This window comes from Leptidea sinapis, chromosome 46 (genome assembly GCF_905404315.1).
Source record: "Leptidea sinapis chromosome 46, ilLepSina1.1, whole genome shotgun sequence".
Classification (NCBI taxonomy): domain Eukaryota; kingdom Metazoa; phylum Arthropoda; class Insecta; order Lepidoptera; family Pieridae; genus Leptidea; species Leptidea sinapis.
Genome location: NC_066310.1, coordinates 4426357 through 4444138, shown reverse-complemented (window position 1 = coordinate 4444138; position 17782 = coordinate 4426357). Strand labels below are relative to the sequence as shown.

Genomic DNA, 17782 nt, shown 5'->3' with positions numbered 1-17782 from the left:
TACTATATTTACCAAGAAAGCTTAATATTAATAAACTATTGTTCAGTGTAGATAAAAAAGCAATATCAATCAATTAGTTCATTAATTAATTATTATATATTTGCGATTTTAACACATTTTATAAATAATATTTTTTCTTTATAAAAAACACAAATCCTCTTAAGTTCGCTTCGGTTTCTTTTGAAGTTTTGACACAACTTTGTACTCTTATAGGAGCATGTTTTTATAAATCTATACAGTATTATAAAGAGGTTAAGTTTGTGTTTTTGTGAGGTCGTAGGCTCTGGATCCACTAAACCTATTTTAAAAATTATTGACCAATAGAAAGCTACATAATTTTGCTGACATTGGCTATATTTTAAGCAGAAAAATTAAAATAAGCTTTATTGGTAGTCGGTGAAAAAAAAATGATCGAACAAAAATGACTTAGTTTACCTCGCTTCGCTCAAATATACGGTACGACGAGCGACTGCGGCATCCTAGTATTCTGCATATAAGAAGATAGAATAAAATATATATATTCTCTGGTGTCACCTATCAGTCGTTCACTGTTGTTGTCCAAGCCATAAAACCCAAAAAAAAATCAAGTTGTTCACTGTCAATTGTCATTCTCAAATGTTATCTTTCATCATCTGGATTTTGGGTTGTTGCGTATTGGAATGTGATGTGATTAACTATTTTATTTTTTTATATGAGCAACTTATTTCACAATAATATAATACCGATTGTACAAACGAATATCACACGATTAAAGAATATATAAAAATCGTAACACAATGGTGAATATCACATTATTAACATTAAAATTTAAGCTGATAGTTCAGCAACATGCTTCATGCCTTATTATTTTCTTACAGTCGGTGATAGAATTCTTGAAAGACTTGCCGTCCTACGACGAGCAGAATTTCAGTTTATTCAATACTGACAATGGTATCCGAAACTGTTCGAAGAGACCATCAATCTACCTACCTACGAAAGATATCCCTTCTGAACAAAGTTGAGTAATGACTTCTAACATTTGATCTCGTTGTAATATAATATCGTTGTTAGTTTTGCAAAAGATTCATTGAGGCTTCTTATTTCAGTAATTGTAACGGAGAAGACAAACATTCTGCTAAGATTTCTACATCAACAGTGGGAGAAAAAGGTAATTTTAAGTACAGAGCAATAATTAATGATAATGAATACTTTTATTGATATAACCTTAGATTAGTTATATGTCTAGATAGACTATGACAGCTGTGAAAACATCAACAATAATTGAGTTTAGGACTAACCTCTATTTTGAGCAATGCACACACACTAACATAAAGTGTCATACAAATCGCGAGTGTAAGATATAGCTTGTCACGCACACCAAACTAATATTCCTGGTCTATTTTTATCGGTTGTCTACTTGTATAACAGCAGGAGACTATCTAGACATATAAATTATCTAAGAGTAGAACTATAATATTATGTTAAGAGTTAACTTTATACCTGATTATTAAATCACAATATCTTAAACATATAATAAACTTGATTAAGATCCCTTCTTGCAAGGAGTACCTAACTATTTATAATCAAAAGTTACATTAAATGTAAGCCTACTAGCTTTACTCCTAACATTTAATGGTTATGATTAATGGTTAATTTAATAATCTACCAGACCCACCTCTCAACAATGTATGTGAGTCATTAGTATTATCATGGTCTATGCCAGACCCAGTTTTCATCATTAAGCCTCTTGTTAGGAGATATTTGTATGCATTTCAGTTTACTTACAGTTTGTTACTGGTCTTTTATTCATTTAGGCTTGTGCTGGTATAGTAAGGTGTTTGTCTGTTCTAGTTTTGTGTGACTTAGCAATTTTTGTTATTTCATATTTGATTAAAAGTTGTTACTTTCATCCAATAAGCCAGTACAGGGAGTGTTTTTGTCATGTATAATGTATGTCCTGGTGGTTCTCAGGCAATGATAATATTAGGTATTTCACTGGGTATATGGACTATGTCCTTGTAGTAAGCCAAGTGGTTCCCTTTACAGAGAATACATTTGACTTCACTGGAATGTTTTTTTTTTGCAGACAATCCGTGGTATGGTGTGCGACCACACATTTTAGACATCTAAGACTTGTTTGGCAGAATTTGTGGGCATGTTCATATGGACTAGTTGTCTATATAGACAACTAGAACTTTGAGGTATCTCCTGTTTTGGTCTTTGAGGCATTAGAAGGAGCATCTGCACATTATATTTGTCTTTGTTGTTAGAGTTTAGGTGTAAGTTGACATAGAGTATAATATGTAGATGTTGTTTTTCTGTCTCATTTGTTCCAGATGTTTGTAGCTCTATGATATCGATCTTCAAGGGTATCCTTTCAGAGCAGTGTCTGTAGATGGATGCATGTGCTTTAGTACAACTCATAAGCTTCAATTCTGTTAGGTGTGTAAAGAAGTATTCCTTATTTAAATGGGAGAGTATGTATTGTTGATTTTGATTGTACTTTTACTCTTTCACTTTGTACAATTTCAATTATACAGTCACACAGTGTACACACCACAGTGCAAGCAATTACATCTTAAAAGATGTAATTGCCTCTGAGTGCATGTGGAGAGTTAAACTTAGCCTTTGTATTTGTTGACTCTAGTTTGCTAGGTTTTTGGCCCTAGACTAGGCTAGAAGGGTTGGCCCCTTACCAGATGACTCTTATTGGCCAATCTCTATCTTTTATGGAAGTCTCCCTGCTGTAGAGCAGGTTGGTTATGGTCGTAGATTCCTTGTAATATTGATCTCTGTAATGAGGAACAGTGTTCTTGTATGGATTCTCCATGGTGCGCGATACAAATTCCGCCATCTAAAAGTCGGCTGATCAACAGTTGTCCTTTCTGTTTGGGTGGTATGGCTATTAGGGTTGTGTTCTTCTCAGGTCTGAGGCATATTATTTCGAATGGATGGTAGTTTTTGAAGTTCAATTAGTGATTTTAAATCAAAATATTTCAAATTTTAATATGTCATAGAGTGAACACCCTTAAAAGCATGCTGGTTTTGGTTCACGACAGGTATTTGGTTTTCCCTGTACCTCCCATGTCTGGTTGGCTTTCCCCAATCTAGCCACCTGGGCAGCTGGTGGGAGCAATGCCACACAACAATATTTTAAAAGTGACTTAGTTCTCTAATAATATTTTTGTTGCATCCTTTTTACATATTATATTGTAATTGAAATTATTTGTAAATCGATGGAAATGTAAATCTTGATATAAAAGAGTGGCTATGAGTTTCTTGCTACTTCTTCTCATTAGCTCAACCCTTTTAGAAGTAGCGGTAGTATAAGTGTCATTTCCGTGACCTACATGAATAAAGTGATTTTGATTTGATTTATGTATGTTACAGAACAACAATGCATCAATAAGGAAGAGAGATCAATGCAACACTGAACAAAATGGTGATGAGAGAGTTCCGCGCAAGAGACCTCGACTCAACTCACCGATGTACTGAAACAAACAAACTTTTCAAATTTTGTGTTTAACTTGTACACACAAAATGTGCAACCATTTTGTAAACATATTTTTATATCACATAATTAGGTACAATTATATGTTAATCCTTGAAACACACTGGTTTTATGTTTTTTGGGAAAAGGTGCCATTAGTAAATAATTTAACAATTTAATAACTAGATCACAATGTAAGTGCTTTCACATCCATTGTGTTTTTACACTAAACTATTTTAACACTGCAAGAATTATTGATGTGGCTAAATTATAACTTTGTGATAGCAGAGAATGTGTTCATTATTGCTTTCCATATGCAATAGTTGTTGTAAATATGCATATTGTTCATTCCATTTAATGGGGATTGTGGAGTAATATTAAAACCCAATTATCTTAGTATTAATAGAAGACACTTATAGGCCAATATTATTATTAATTGAACCACAGTTATCTTTTTTTTAATATAAGAGGGAGCAAGAGGCTCACCGGAGAAATCTTAGCAATAATAATAATAATACCGTCTTAACTATAAGCAATAGTAGATTGTAAAGGAAGCCTTCATAAGTTGAATAAATATTCTACGGACTTGACAAAGACTTGTTATGAGTGCAATGCTGTTTATTGTGCTACTAAAATATGGTCAATAATTTAATCACTACAATAACTTTTCATTACCAACAGCCGTTTCTTTATTTAGAGCTTAGTAACATAATATACTCAATTATTATTTTTATCAGATAATATATATCCTGATTTACCGTTTAGGTATTATGAAAAATTTGAAGCTGTCTTCTCACACACTGATTTCTTTTAAATATATATTTTTTTGGCTTTACCAAAAGTTGTTTCATTGTTAACATAATTATTAAGCTCTGTAGAAATTGGTCTTTATATTTAACAGCTAAACCCTGTGCTGTCTGGCAAATTTTCAGTAATCAGTAACAAATGTCATAGTATGATGTATAAGTAATGTATTGGAAACTGATTAATTAAGAGATAAGAGCCTTAGATAATTTATACTTCTAGATCACAGAGCTCATTTGTATAATGTTCTAAATAGACTGTGACAGTGGAATGTTCACGCGTCGTAAAAAATAACGGCGAACTGTTAGCCTCTACCTTTAGCAACACACACTTAAATTGAAATACCATTTTGTGGTGGGCAAGTTTGAATCTATATAATATGATGAGAGTAGAGGGAGGTTTCTTAGCACAGGATGCCAGCTAGAATGGTACCATGCTGGAGACTTTTTATCTTGTTACATATTGAAATTGCTGGGTTTACTTTAACATCTTTGTCTCGAGATAACGACAGCTATTTTGGTACTGCTCAGAATTTTCTGTCTTCCTTTTAAATCTGGCTAAACTAAAATTAATTTAGCAATACAATGTACTCTTTGACATCTACAATATTTGTCATATCATTATATTTATTTAGTTAAATAAGGTGTGAGATCTTAATACTAGATAAATTTCATGTTGTAATAGGAAGTACACTATTTTGACTATCATGTTAAGTGGTAGGCTAAATTGGATGTATCTTTTGATTGGTTTTGATTTTTTACAATTTCAACATTATAAAAATATACCAATGTAAATTAAATTAACTTTGAACAGTCCACATGTTCTTGAAGAACAAAAAGACTGACAATGAAGTGATTCTAAAAGATTATCTTTTACTTTTTAAGATTCCTAATAAAACAACCACATAGATTGAAAATAACTTTATTCTAATTATACTTATGTCAGAATGTAAAATTAAATTTACCAAACAGCATCCTCTTTCAATTGTAACTTACAAAAGTAACATTCAAACCCTAGGAAAATTAGCTAAAAGCATTTACAGACATGTTATAACTCTCAATTAATCTTACACTGAGCAAGTATACAAAAAAGTATTTATGGTTGAACAAGCTTTTAATTATTTTAAAATGAATGTATCCAGCTCATATCAAATTAAATTTATTATAGTTATTTATAGGTTAATATATTTAATTTAATCCTTAGCGGGAACTTCAATTACTCTTGGTTTGTCGATAATTCTAGCAGTTCTGTTTCCCTTTTCTACAATACCAATGATCCACGCCTGGTATCCTTCTTGTTTCTCTATATCTTTACAGTATGCTGCAGCCTGTTCTCTTGGCAAACAGATAAGTAATCCACCTGAAGTCTCTGGTGCATGACCTTGCAATAGTTGGAACATATTACCACATGCTTTAGCAACTGCTGCCATCTTGGCAATAACTGGCAAATTATGAATAACAAAAGAAACTTCATTCTTTTGATGGGAAGCAAGGTTTTGAGCATGACCAAGTAAACCAAATCCTGTAACATCAGTTGAACCATGAGCATTGTATTTGTGCATAAGTCTAGCAGCAATACGGTTTAGTCTACTCATAGAGTCCATAGCACGGTGATATGCCTTACGCACATCTTCTTCAGATACAACTAACTTAATTCTATTCCAGCGCTCTGGTTGATCAAGCCATTGGTGAGCATTAACTGCAACTTGAGTGCCAAGGGGTTTAGTTAAAACAAGGACATCTCCCATGACAGCATTATCGGGTACAATGTATTCATTAGGTTGGCATATTGTTGATGCAGCCCCTCCAATGGTACACCAGGGATTAATGACTGTTTGTCCACCGGTCACAGAAGTACCAGCTTCTAGAGCAGAATCTTTAAAGCCTCTCATAATCAGGGGAATCACGACATCTCGTTCCTTTTCAGTCATTTTAGTGGATACTCCTAACAGCATTAGCATATTGTCGCATTCTGTAACTCCCATGGCGTACAAGTCGCTCAAAACGTTGGCACATGCAATTTTTCCCATCATGTATGGGTCGTCAACGAGAGGGTAAAAGAAGTCCGTAGTTTGAACCAAACAAAGGCCTCCGTGTCTAAGTGGTGTAACTGAGCAATCTAAGCCGATACCGATTCGCGGGATCGCCACATGCATAAACTCATCCTGTTGAGAGTAATCTTGTTGAAGAGATTCCACGAGTTTGGATAAAACATCCTGAGGTACTTTACAACTTCTTCCTTTTAAGTCAGCAAATCTTGTTAGACGAAAACTCGCCTCCAAGTCATGAGCCACAGGATCGAAAGGGCGACGAAGCGCCAAAGCGTTAGGGTTACCGGTTATTTCTAATTGCGCTGCTGCTAGCGAATCTTGCCCTACACTCGTCTGATACGACATTTTATAAGAGTTTAAATTGTGTCTCTGGCTTAATTTATTTGAATTTCAAGCTAAAAGTACAAAACTTTACACGCCGCCGAATGACGCTTGCAAAATGGCGTCTCTCTTACACCAATATGACATAAACTAAAGTTGAATCGACAACAACAATTATTATTGGACAGATTGATATGTCAATAGTAGTATGGCGTTTGCTATTGGTCACTCTAATTAATTTTACGTCTATGTTAAATGAGATCGAACCTGTAGTCTATTCTAGCATAGCTTACGCTTCAGACACAGATCTTAATTACCCGAACCTTACTGATTACTCTATAACATTTATAAAGCCTTAAAAATTCATTCTTTTATGAAATTTACTGGTAAGAAAAAAGGCGCAGAAAATAAAATAAATAAAAAAATATATAAAGAACTAATTTATTATTAACGGTAAATGATTTGTTTATGATACTTTTCTGTTTGTTTTATGCTCGGGCTTCATTAGCGGGCTACGGCGAATAGTCACATCCACGCTATCCGTCTTATCGCGGTGTGTGGCGGGCGCAGATGATTGTACATCACAGTTTTAATAAACAGATGCCCATCAAAGGGTTCTGTCGCGACAACATTTGCCTGCGTGGCTACACTGCACCACTTCATATAATTCACGTCGGTCGCGCGGTAGGTGATGTAGTTGACTATGTAGCCAAGAAATGTCGCGTTAACCCGTAGACGATGTTTTTGGTGCGACAGCGCGAAACGAAACAACGTCTGATGATGAAGCTCCTCCATTCAAGCGAAGTGTCGTGGTCATTCTGAAGACGATGTAAATAATGGTCTTATAAGGTTGGCTAACAATGAATAATTTTGCGCTACTGATATAAATTGTGTGATATAATGTGTATGTGTGGTGTCGCACCAGAATAGCACCACCCCATCTCTTCCAGTGGGTGTCGTAAGAGGCGACTAAGGGACACAAACACTGGAGGATGGACAGCAGCATCTTTCGTTAGGAGCACTACTTTTACTGCGATCGCCAACCCGCCTGCCAAGCGTGGCGATTATGACAAAAGCCTCCGGAGCGGATCGACGATGGGATGTGTTGGGGTTATGTCCGAAGACAGGGTTAGGACTCGATAATCCTAAATTCCGGACACATGCTCTATTTCCGGGACCAACTGTCCCAGGGCGGTGTCGGGTTCCTCGTTCACAAGTCTCTCGTCAACAACGTAATTGGCGTAAGAGCATGTCGACTAGGCTAGCGTACCTTATACTCAGAATAACTGAACGGTATTCGTTGAAGGTCATACAGGTTTACGTTCCGACTTCGACACACTCCGACGTGGAAGTGGGGGCCATGTATGAGAACATCTCAACAGCCATTCAGACTCCGAAAATCCACTTCAACGTTGTCATGGGAGACTTCAACGCAAACTGGGTAAACGTACCGGCGAAGAGTTGAGAGTGGGGCAATTTGGTTATGGAAATCGGAACGCCTGAAGCTAGATGCTGGCTGACTTCATGGACAAGAAGGATCTCTATATGATGAACTCCTTCCTGATGAAGCCAGAACAACGCTTATGGACTTGGATCAGCCCCGATGGTGCCACAAAAAATGAGATCAACATGTTCAATAATGTTCCCGTGATCAACTCAGTGAAAACTGGGAGTGATAACCGCATAGTAAGAGGCACATTGAATATCAACCCGAAACTGGAGCGGTCTCCAATTGTGAAGTCTCAACCCGCACCCATCCAGATCCAAAACCCGAAAACTTTCAACTCGAATGCCTCGGTGACTGCGTAGACGTGGACGAGTATAATAACAGGTTGTAAGTTCTTCAAGGCCAACCGTTCAGAATGAACCGGAAAAATCAGACTATACTCTCAAATTGATGGATGTAAGACGCCAAATGACCCTTCAGTCCCCGGATGATGCTTCCCAGTATAAGCAGCTAAATAGCAGCTCATTGCTAACAAATCTCCAAGTCATTGACTCGCGATATACGCCGCCACAATACAGATTGTGTTAAGGCGCACATAGAGCGTAACAAAGGCTCAAAAATATTCGCACGAGATTTGTCTATTGGGCAGACCCAACTGACGAAGCTGAAGGCCGGTGACGGCAGGGTCGTTTCGTCTAATCCCGAACATTTGAGGGAATTCGAGAAGACCTACGGACAGTTATACACAACCGCACGGGCACCTGTTAGTTGTTACCAACAAGGCAGGAGACCCAAGGGCCAAATAAACCCAACGCTATACCGAAGATATATACCCAGACGCCAGCCTGTACGAGATTAGTATGGCCCTAAAACAGCTTAAAACCACAAGGCTTCTGAGAGCTGGTGTTACCCCTGTACATAAGACCCTCCAGAAACTATTCAATTCCGACATCCTCGAGGACAAAACGCCGTAATCGTGGCACAGGAGTATAGTGGTGCTGTTCTTCAAAAAGGGAGATAAAATGCTTTTGAAGAACTATAGGCCCATATCCCCCCCTCTTCCCCCCGGACCACTGCGCGGTGCAGACGTGTAACAAGATCATTTATTACATTTCTGTTTAAATTATATTTCGTACAAAATCATTAAATCAATTACGCCAGTTGCACGGTGCAGACGTGTTAAAATTTATTATATTTGTGTTTAAAATAAACGAATATATCGTTCAAAATTCTTAAATCAATTACGCGAGTTACCAGGAGCGCATAGACAAGAAGACGTCGTCGTCGCGAGAAGCGTACTTACAAGCAAGTAAGTTACAGTAATCAATGCGCGAGCGCAGCCCCGCCTCGCTTCATTAAGATTGGTGAGATCGTGACCCGCCTCCTTACATTTTGTTGACACCCTCGTAGGCGTAGCTGCTGATACTTCTATTCACAAGATTTGCACACATTATAAAACATATTTTTGTACTCCCGTAGCACTATGGATTCGGATATGACTAAATCCGCGTCAGATCCTGATATTCAGCTGACGGGAATTGTTACTAATACTCCGCAAAGATATGTGTTTCCACGCTTAAAGCGATCTAGAGATGAATTTAATGACGCAATCACTAAGCAATTGGACGAACTCAGAGATGATATGCGTCAAATGATCTCACGCAGCTCGCATACAAATGAACAGGAGCTTAAGCGGGTTACAGCGGCTCTGAAGGATATACAAGAGTCCAACCTTAGTATCGGAAAATCGATGGAATACCTCACACTGCAAAACGAAGAGTTTAAAAAGAAGATAGCACAGTTGGAGAACCAATCCAGAGAAGACAAAAAGTATATAGCTGTTTTAGAGGATAAAATTGAAGACCTACAGATGGGAAGCCGCAAAGCTAACTTTGAGATAAAAAACGTGCCTAAAAAGCAAAACGAAACGAAAGAGGATCTTATTGAAATGGCCCTATGTCTCTCACAAACTATAGTTTGTAAAATAAGTAAAACCGACATCAAAGATATATTCAGAGTTCGAGGAAAAAACAATGATAAACCGAGCCCAATTATTGTGGAAACCGGCTCCACATTGATAAAAACCAATTTTCTAAGGCTGGGTAAGTCTTTTAATGTGAGGCAGAAAAATAAGTTATGTTGTAAGCATCTTGGCCTAAAATTCCAAGAAGACACACCGGTTTTCTTAGGAGAACATTTAACGATGAAGGGCTCACGGCTACATTTTCGTGCTCGCGATTTGGTAAAATCAATGGCGTACAAGTTCTGCTGGACGGCATATGGCAAGGTCTTTGTGAGGAAGGACGAGAACTCCCCAATAATTCGGATCAGAAGTGAAGAGCAAGTTCACCAACTCCTTTTAAGAAAATGACTATCTGTTCTTGTAGTCATAAGATATCTGGTTAGTCATAGTAGTTTAGTTCATAAATGTAGTCATTCTTGTTATACATATATAAAACTGTTACACACGTTCACTCGCAAAAAACTTACACCCAACACAACAATAAATACACCTTTCACTCTTATTTATAATCATATTTATTGCATACACACATCTTGCACTCAAACTTATAAATATTGCACACTTAGATTGTACAAATATCACTTTGGTATACTAGAACATTCTCATCATTCATTACCATACAACCCATTTTATTTTATTTACAAAATTTATTATTTTCTTCTTATTACAAATGGCTGATATAATTGAAGCTTTACAGGAAATAGACAAAATTAAAATCGCGCGTACTTTTGAATGTGATAGTTCAAATTTAAATAAAATTTTAAACGTTAATAAAAATGATTTGACTATTATATCACAGAATATCCGTAGTATATATTGCAACTTTGACGACTTTCTACTAACTTTGGCAGATTTTAAATTTCAAACTGACGTTATCATTTTGACAGAATGCAGGCTTAAAAGTAATAAACCAATACCGCAAATATCTAATTACTGTGCATATCATACCACATGGCAGAATAACCAAAACGATGGAGTAGCGATATATGTTAAAGAAGAACTCAGACATAAAGTCAAGGAAGTCATGCTATCTCAAGCATCATGTATGCAAGTAGACATATTGAATAATACAATCTTATGTATATATCGCTCCCCATCGTACACTAACACTGATACCTTTATAGAATCACTAAGTACCCATCTTGGTACATTAACAACTCATAAAAACATTGTACTAGCTGGCGATATAAATATTAATATTATTTATAAAGACACAGAATCTTCCCAACAGCATAGGAATAGATTGAACTACCTTAATATGCTGTCAACGCATGGGCTTCTCCCAGGACACGCAATACCCACCAGAGATAAAACATGCTTAGATCATTTTATGTTAAAAATTAATAAAAAGAATGTTTCGGCAGATATAGCGATTCTCCATACTTCTATTACTGACCACTTTACGACCTTCTTACGTTTATCTAAACTTAAATTAAAATATAATGCTCATAAAATCAAAACAATCATAGATTATGATAAGGCCCTTAAATATCTAATAGATCAAAATTTACCTCAATTACTATTCTGTCATGATCCAAACCTACTGACTGATAAACTGATTAATATGTTAACAGAATCAATTTTAACTAACATCACCAATACAAGAATCCCAAACAATAAACGTACTTTAAAACCATGGATAACTTCGGGTATATTACGCTGCATAAAAAATAGAAATAAATTACAAAAAAAATGTCGTCAGGAACCGCACAACGTAATACTTAAAATAACTTATACTAGATACCGAAATTATTGTAATAATTTAATAAAAAAACTTAAAAGGAAATACGAAAGGGATCTTTTAGCTAACTCCATAAGCAATAATAAACTATTGTGGAAAAATATTAAATTAATTACATATTCTAATAAAACTAATTATTCAAACTCAGAATTATTCAACATAAAAAATACTGCATCAGAGTCGGTGAATTTCATAAACGATTATTTTGTTAACATTGGTACACAACTGGCTCAACAAATTCCACCCTCTGTGCAATCCTTAAAGAATGACAATAATCAATCAATACCACATTCTATGATCTTACTGGAGGCAGACGTAGAGGAGATAAACAGAATTATAATTGGTCTTAAGTCGTCTAGTGCAGCGGGTTGGGATAACATACCTACGAGCTATTTGAAACACATACGTCATGAAGTTGTACATGTTATCACTCATCTAGCTAACTTATGTTTTGAAAAAGGTGTTTTTCCTGACCTCCTCAAGCGATCTATAATTACACCGATTCATAAAGGGGGGGATAAGGATGATATTAATAACTATAGACCTATATCTGTTTTACCGTGTATCTCAAAGATAATAGAAAAGCTACTGAATAATAGGTTGGTACAATTTTTAAATAAATTTAATATATTATCTCCATTCCAGTTTGGGTTTAGACGAGGTAAATCGACAGAGGATGCAGTAGCTTCTTTATCAACTTTAGTGACAGATCAATTAGACAAAGGTAACAAATGTATTTCTGTATTCTTAGACCTTAAAAAAGCCTTTGATACCGTCTCAATACCAAACCTTATAGACAAACTAGAGAAGATCGGAATAAGAGGAACACAGCTTAAATTATTTAGAAGTTATCTCACTCACAGAACACAAAGAGTAAGGGTTGGTGAGAATGTAAGCGATGATGCGATAATATCCTTTGGGGTTCCTCAAGGCAGTGTTCTAGGTCCTACCCTTTTTTTAATTTATATAAATGACCTCTGCAACATGAATATAGAAGGTGCTCGTATACTATCTTACGCTGATGATACTGCTATTGTCTTTAGCGGAAGTTCTTGGAATGAGGTTCGAGAAAAAGCTGAATCAGGAATAATACATGTAGCTAATTGGTTACAAATGAATTTATTAACACTGAATACAGTTAAGACTAATTATATCTGTTTCAGCATATCTAATCCCTCTCAGCCAAAGAACTTTGATATTAGAGTTCATAAGTGTGATAACATAATATATGGTAAAACTTGTGAATGCCCCACTATAAGGAAAGTTGCCAGCACTAAATATTTAGGAATCGTGATTGATCAGCGATTATCTTGGTACCCACATCTTGAGCAACTTACTAAGAGAATTCGGAAACTTACCTGGATTTTCAGAAGTTTAAGACACGTTGTTCCTGAAAATTCTTCAAATTCTGCAAACACGCCTAAGCATCTTCTGAATAAAATATATGTAGCGTTAGTCCAGTCTATCCTCATATATTGTATACCTATCTGGGGAGGCGCAGCAAAATCCAAATTTTAGAACTTGAAAGGGCGCAACGTGCTTTAATTAAAATTATGTATTTTAAAAAACGGCATCATCCCACGCACACCATCTATTCTGACAGTAACTTATTAACAGTTAGAAAGTTGTATATAGTACATACGGTACTAAAAATACATAAAACTATTCCTTATAATAGTACATTACTAAATAAGAGAATTAAACACACTGTTGCTCATGTACCTCACACCAAAACATCGTTTGCAAGTATACAGTATGAAAAACGTGCGGCCTTACTGTATAATAAAATAAATAAACTAAACAATATATATGAAAAATCATACTATGAATGCAAGAAAATAATAATTGAGTGGATAAGGTCATTTAATTATGAAGACACAGAAAATCTACTTATAGTTACGTACTAAATCTTTAAGTTTTCTTTCAAAGTAACACACACACCCACACACACACACACTCACCAATACATACAATCACATACATACATACACACACCCACACACACACAGCACATTAAGTTTAGATTACAAATAAATAGATTTTTAGTATATTATTGTTAGTAGATTTTTTTTCCCTTAGTTAATTAATTATGTATATGTTAACGTCAACTTATCTATTATTACACCTCATTATTATGTTTTTGCTATGGAAGAGCGGGGCCTCCTACTACAGGCAACTCTTTGCTTAAAAGGAGACCCCAACACTGATTGTATTTTGTATTTTGTTGTAATAATAAATAAATATTTGATTTGATTTGATTTGATATCACTTCTGAGCCATGTATGTAAGCTGTTTTCTAGGGTTATTACGAATCGTCTCGTGCGCAGGCTTGACGACTTCCAGCCTCCTGAACAAGCTGGATTCCGAAAGGTCTTTAGCACCATAGACCACATACATACATACGCTGCGGCAGGTTATACAGAAGACAGAGGAGTATAACCAGCCACTATGCTTGGCGTTCGTGGACTATGAGAAAGACTTTGATTCGATCGAGACCTGGGCGGTTCTTCAGTCTTTCCAGAGGTGGCACATCGATTAGCGATATATCGAAGCGTTGAAGTGTTTGCTTGGAAACGCCACCATGTCAGTCCGTCTTCAGGATCAGATCTCGAAGCCTATCTGACAGCAGCAGGAAGTTAGACAAGCCAATGTCATATCGCCCAAGCTGTTCACCGCTGCGTTGGAAGATGTCTTTAAGCTTCTGGACTGGAACGGACTGGGCATCAACATCAACAGCGAATACAGCACTCACCTTCGATTCGCAGACGATATCGTAATCATGGCAGAGACCATGGAAGACTTAAGCCATATGCTCGATGACCTCAATACACCCAAGGAGTAGGTCTCAAAATGAACATATTCCCATAACAATTGGGAACTGTACTCTCGAAAATGTCGACGAGTACGTCTACCTCGGACAAGCAATCTAGTTAAGCAGGTCCAATTTCGTGAAAGAGGTCACTCGTCGAATCCAACTCGGATGGGCTGTGGTCGGGAAGCTCCGTAATATCTTCTCGTCCCAAATACCACAGTGTCTGAAGACGAAGGTTTTCACCCAGTGTGTGTTGCCAATGACGACATACGGTATGTAGACGTGGTCGCTAACAATGGACCTTATGAGAACGCTTAGAGGGCAATAGAGAGGGCTATGCTCGGAGTTTCCCTGTAAGATCGGATCAGAAATGAGGAGATCCGTACGAGGACCAAAGTTATCGACGTAGTCCAAATGATTGCGAAACTGAAGTGGTAGTGGGCAGGGCACATAGTTCGACGAACAGATGGCCATTGGGACAGTAAAATCGTTTTTTTATGAGCAAAGTTATCTTACACGTCTCATGGAATTCGCAGATTTCGATTCAACTATTCAAATTCATACTTAACGAATTTATAAAATTTTTGGACTAAATATTCACGATTAGAATTAATTTTATTTGCAAGAAACATTGTGCTTAAGATGTTAACAGAATATTATTGATAATCCAATATGTTTCGTCAATCGACATGCAAAGTCTATATATTTAGAAATGAATTGCTGTTCGATAGTCTCGCTAAAACTTGAGTACGGCTGGACCGATTTGGCTAATTTTGGTCTTGAATTATTTGTGGAACTCCAGGGAAGGTTTAATAGGTGAATAAATATGAAAGTGTTCGGAATTAAATAAAAACAACAATTTTGTTCTTCCTTTGATGTGTCTCCCGTCGTCCGATATTTGTTTTCTATGGACATACTTTCTATGAGAGAATTATTTATTGACGCGCGGTTTGACAGTTCTGCTGTAAAACAATTTCATTACAACAACAGGGAGCATATTTTACGAAATAATTCTTGATGTTATGTTATATTATTGACAAATTCATAAAAACCATTATTTTATTTATTATATACAGAACAACGTCTGTCGGGTCAACTAGTATGTTATAAAATGCCAACACACTACTGTTATACTGAAACATGTCGGATTTCACAATGCTATCATTAATAAGTATTTATAAAATTAAAATTTAAAGATATTATAATATAAGACGTAAAAAATTTAATAACTCATTTAGAACCTATGTACAATGTCAACAAATTTATTGTCACAAAAGTATGTAATTTACACATTTATTATCAAATAGACTAATTCAGAATAATAATTCATTTTTTATTGAAAACTTCATTTAAACTATAAAACACTTATTTTTTTAACCACTGATGCAGTCTTCTTTTAAAAACCTTGAAAGGTATATCTTTCAATTAATTAGGCAATTTATTATATATTTTCATAGACATGCTGTAACAATTTCTACTAAAAGATGCAGTTCTACAGAAGGGAAATATGAGTCTATTTGGAAAACTTGTGTTTAAAACCTTCTGGCTACTTTTGTATTGAAATCAGATACATGTTTTTGAACAAATAGGCTTATCTCATAAATGTATAGGCATGGCAGCGATAGAATTTTAAATTTTTTAAATAGAGTTCAACAAGAATCTAGGGGGCCGGCTCCATAAACCACCTTGATACACTTCTTCTGTCCAATAGATAAATGCCCTATGCGTGATATGCCATAGCGCTGTTTTTTCATCTATTACAAATACATGTTGGTTAATTTATTGCTAATTTTGTCAACTTGAAGGACAAGTTGCTGTCTAAAGCAATACCAAGAAAATTTACTAGTTGTACTTCTTTATTATTCTCATTATGATAATTAACATTAATATATTTTTGATACACTTGCCCAAAAAGTGGCGTTTCGCTAGGACGTATAGCGTTCGGGATGTGGGATATTGAAAAATTGCAAACTCGTGCGTTCTTTTTCCCAACTGTCAAAATAATGTCTATTAAAAAAAGAAATCCAACCACTATGTGTTTACAAAAAGAATTCATAGTTTTTATGATTTATGCAAATGTTTCTAAAAAGAAGCTACTAATTTGTTTCAATATCAGATTTAATGATTTGATTCAATGAGTTAGGTTAGGTTTCATTTAATTTTCATTGTATATCAATAAGAAAATCTACTGAAGACTTGGCTTTATGGGCATAGTTCCCTTTGCCCACCCAAAATGAGTGAAGAAAACAAAAAAATCTCTGCTTATATTCTTTTACGGTTGGCGCCATTTTCCATGATTAGTTAGAACTAAATGAATAGTTTTATGTTCTAACTTAATATAGCATAGCGTTGACAAGTAACGACTAAGTGATAAATAATTACTTACAATTCAATAAAATTAATTCAAAATCATCTGCTAGATATTTCGTAGTACTTATCTCATGTGATATTTTTTCACACCGATGAAGAATTAGTTTTCTTTTTGTATTCCCGTAATTACTAGAGTAATATTGTTCTGCGGTAGCGACAAGTGCGATATTTCAAGATATTTTTTTAATTCTGATTTACATTGTAAGGGTCTTCTTCGATATCCCAGCAGCACAGGTTCCATCAACTTTTTCTAAAGGTACCCATGGCAAAACATTCGCGTTCTTCATTTTGAATTTTTCATATTATTGAGTTTTCTCTTCATCTATGTTTAGACTTCGAATCCTTAGTCTTTGAAGTAGAAATGAACTTTGAAAGGTATTATATTAATACGGTCAACCTAACTCGGGACCTGGCTCGAATGAGAGTTCTGGGAAGTACGGTCACGTCACAAGAAAAACTCAACAAAAGAGGCAATTTAACCTCGCATTAAATTTTGAATCCATTTTTTTTTGGTAAGACTTTATATCTCGATATCTGATATCTCGGAAACTATGCACTTTAGGGCAAAAGCTATAAGGACCATTGGCATAGAAATTAAAATTTCACATCTTTATATTTCCTGTAAACTTTTTTGTAAAAATTACTGTTTACAATTTATGGCCTATTTAATAAAACGGTTATTCTATCTCGGCGAATAACTCTTAAAATATTGGAATTTTAAAAAAATGTATTCATCTATTTGAAT

At 35.5% G+C, this 17782-nt stretch overlaps 2 protein-coding genes across 2 annotated transcripts; one reads left to right on the top strand and one right to left on the bottom strand.

The window, feature by feature from the left end:
- The first annotated feature begins 616 nt into the window (after positions 1–616).
- Positions 617–3589, top strand: LOC126978025 (DET1- and DDB1-associated protein 1). Its single transcript, XM_050826760.1, has 4 exons — positions 617–779; positions 858–996; positions 1086–1147; positions 3370–3589. The coding sequence occupies exons 1-4, from the start codon at positions 777–779 to the stop codon at positions 3472–3474; spliced, it is 309 nt and encodes a 102-aa protein (XP_050682717.1). The 5' UTR covers positions 617–776; the 3' UTR covers positions 3475–3589.
- Positions 3590–5178: 1589 nt separating this feature from the next.
- Positions 5179–6787, bottom strand: LOC126977975 (inactive selenide, water dikinase-like protein). Its single transcript, XM_050826697.1, has one exon. It carries the CDS (start codon positions 6666–6668, stop codon positions 5466–5468), a length of 1203 nt encoding a protein of 400 aa, XP_050682654.1. The 5' UTR covers positions 6669–6787; the 3' UTR covers positions 5179–5465.
- Positions 6788–17782: the final 10995 nt, after the last annotated feature.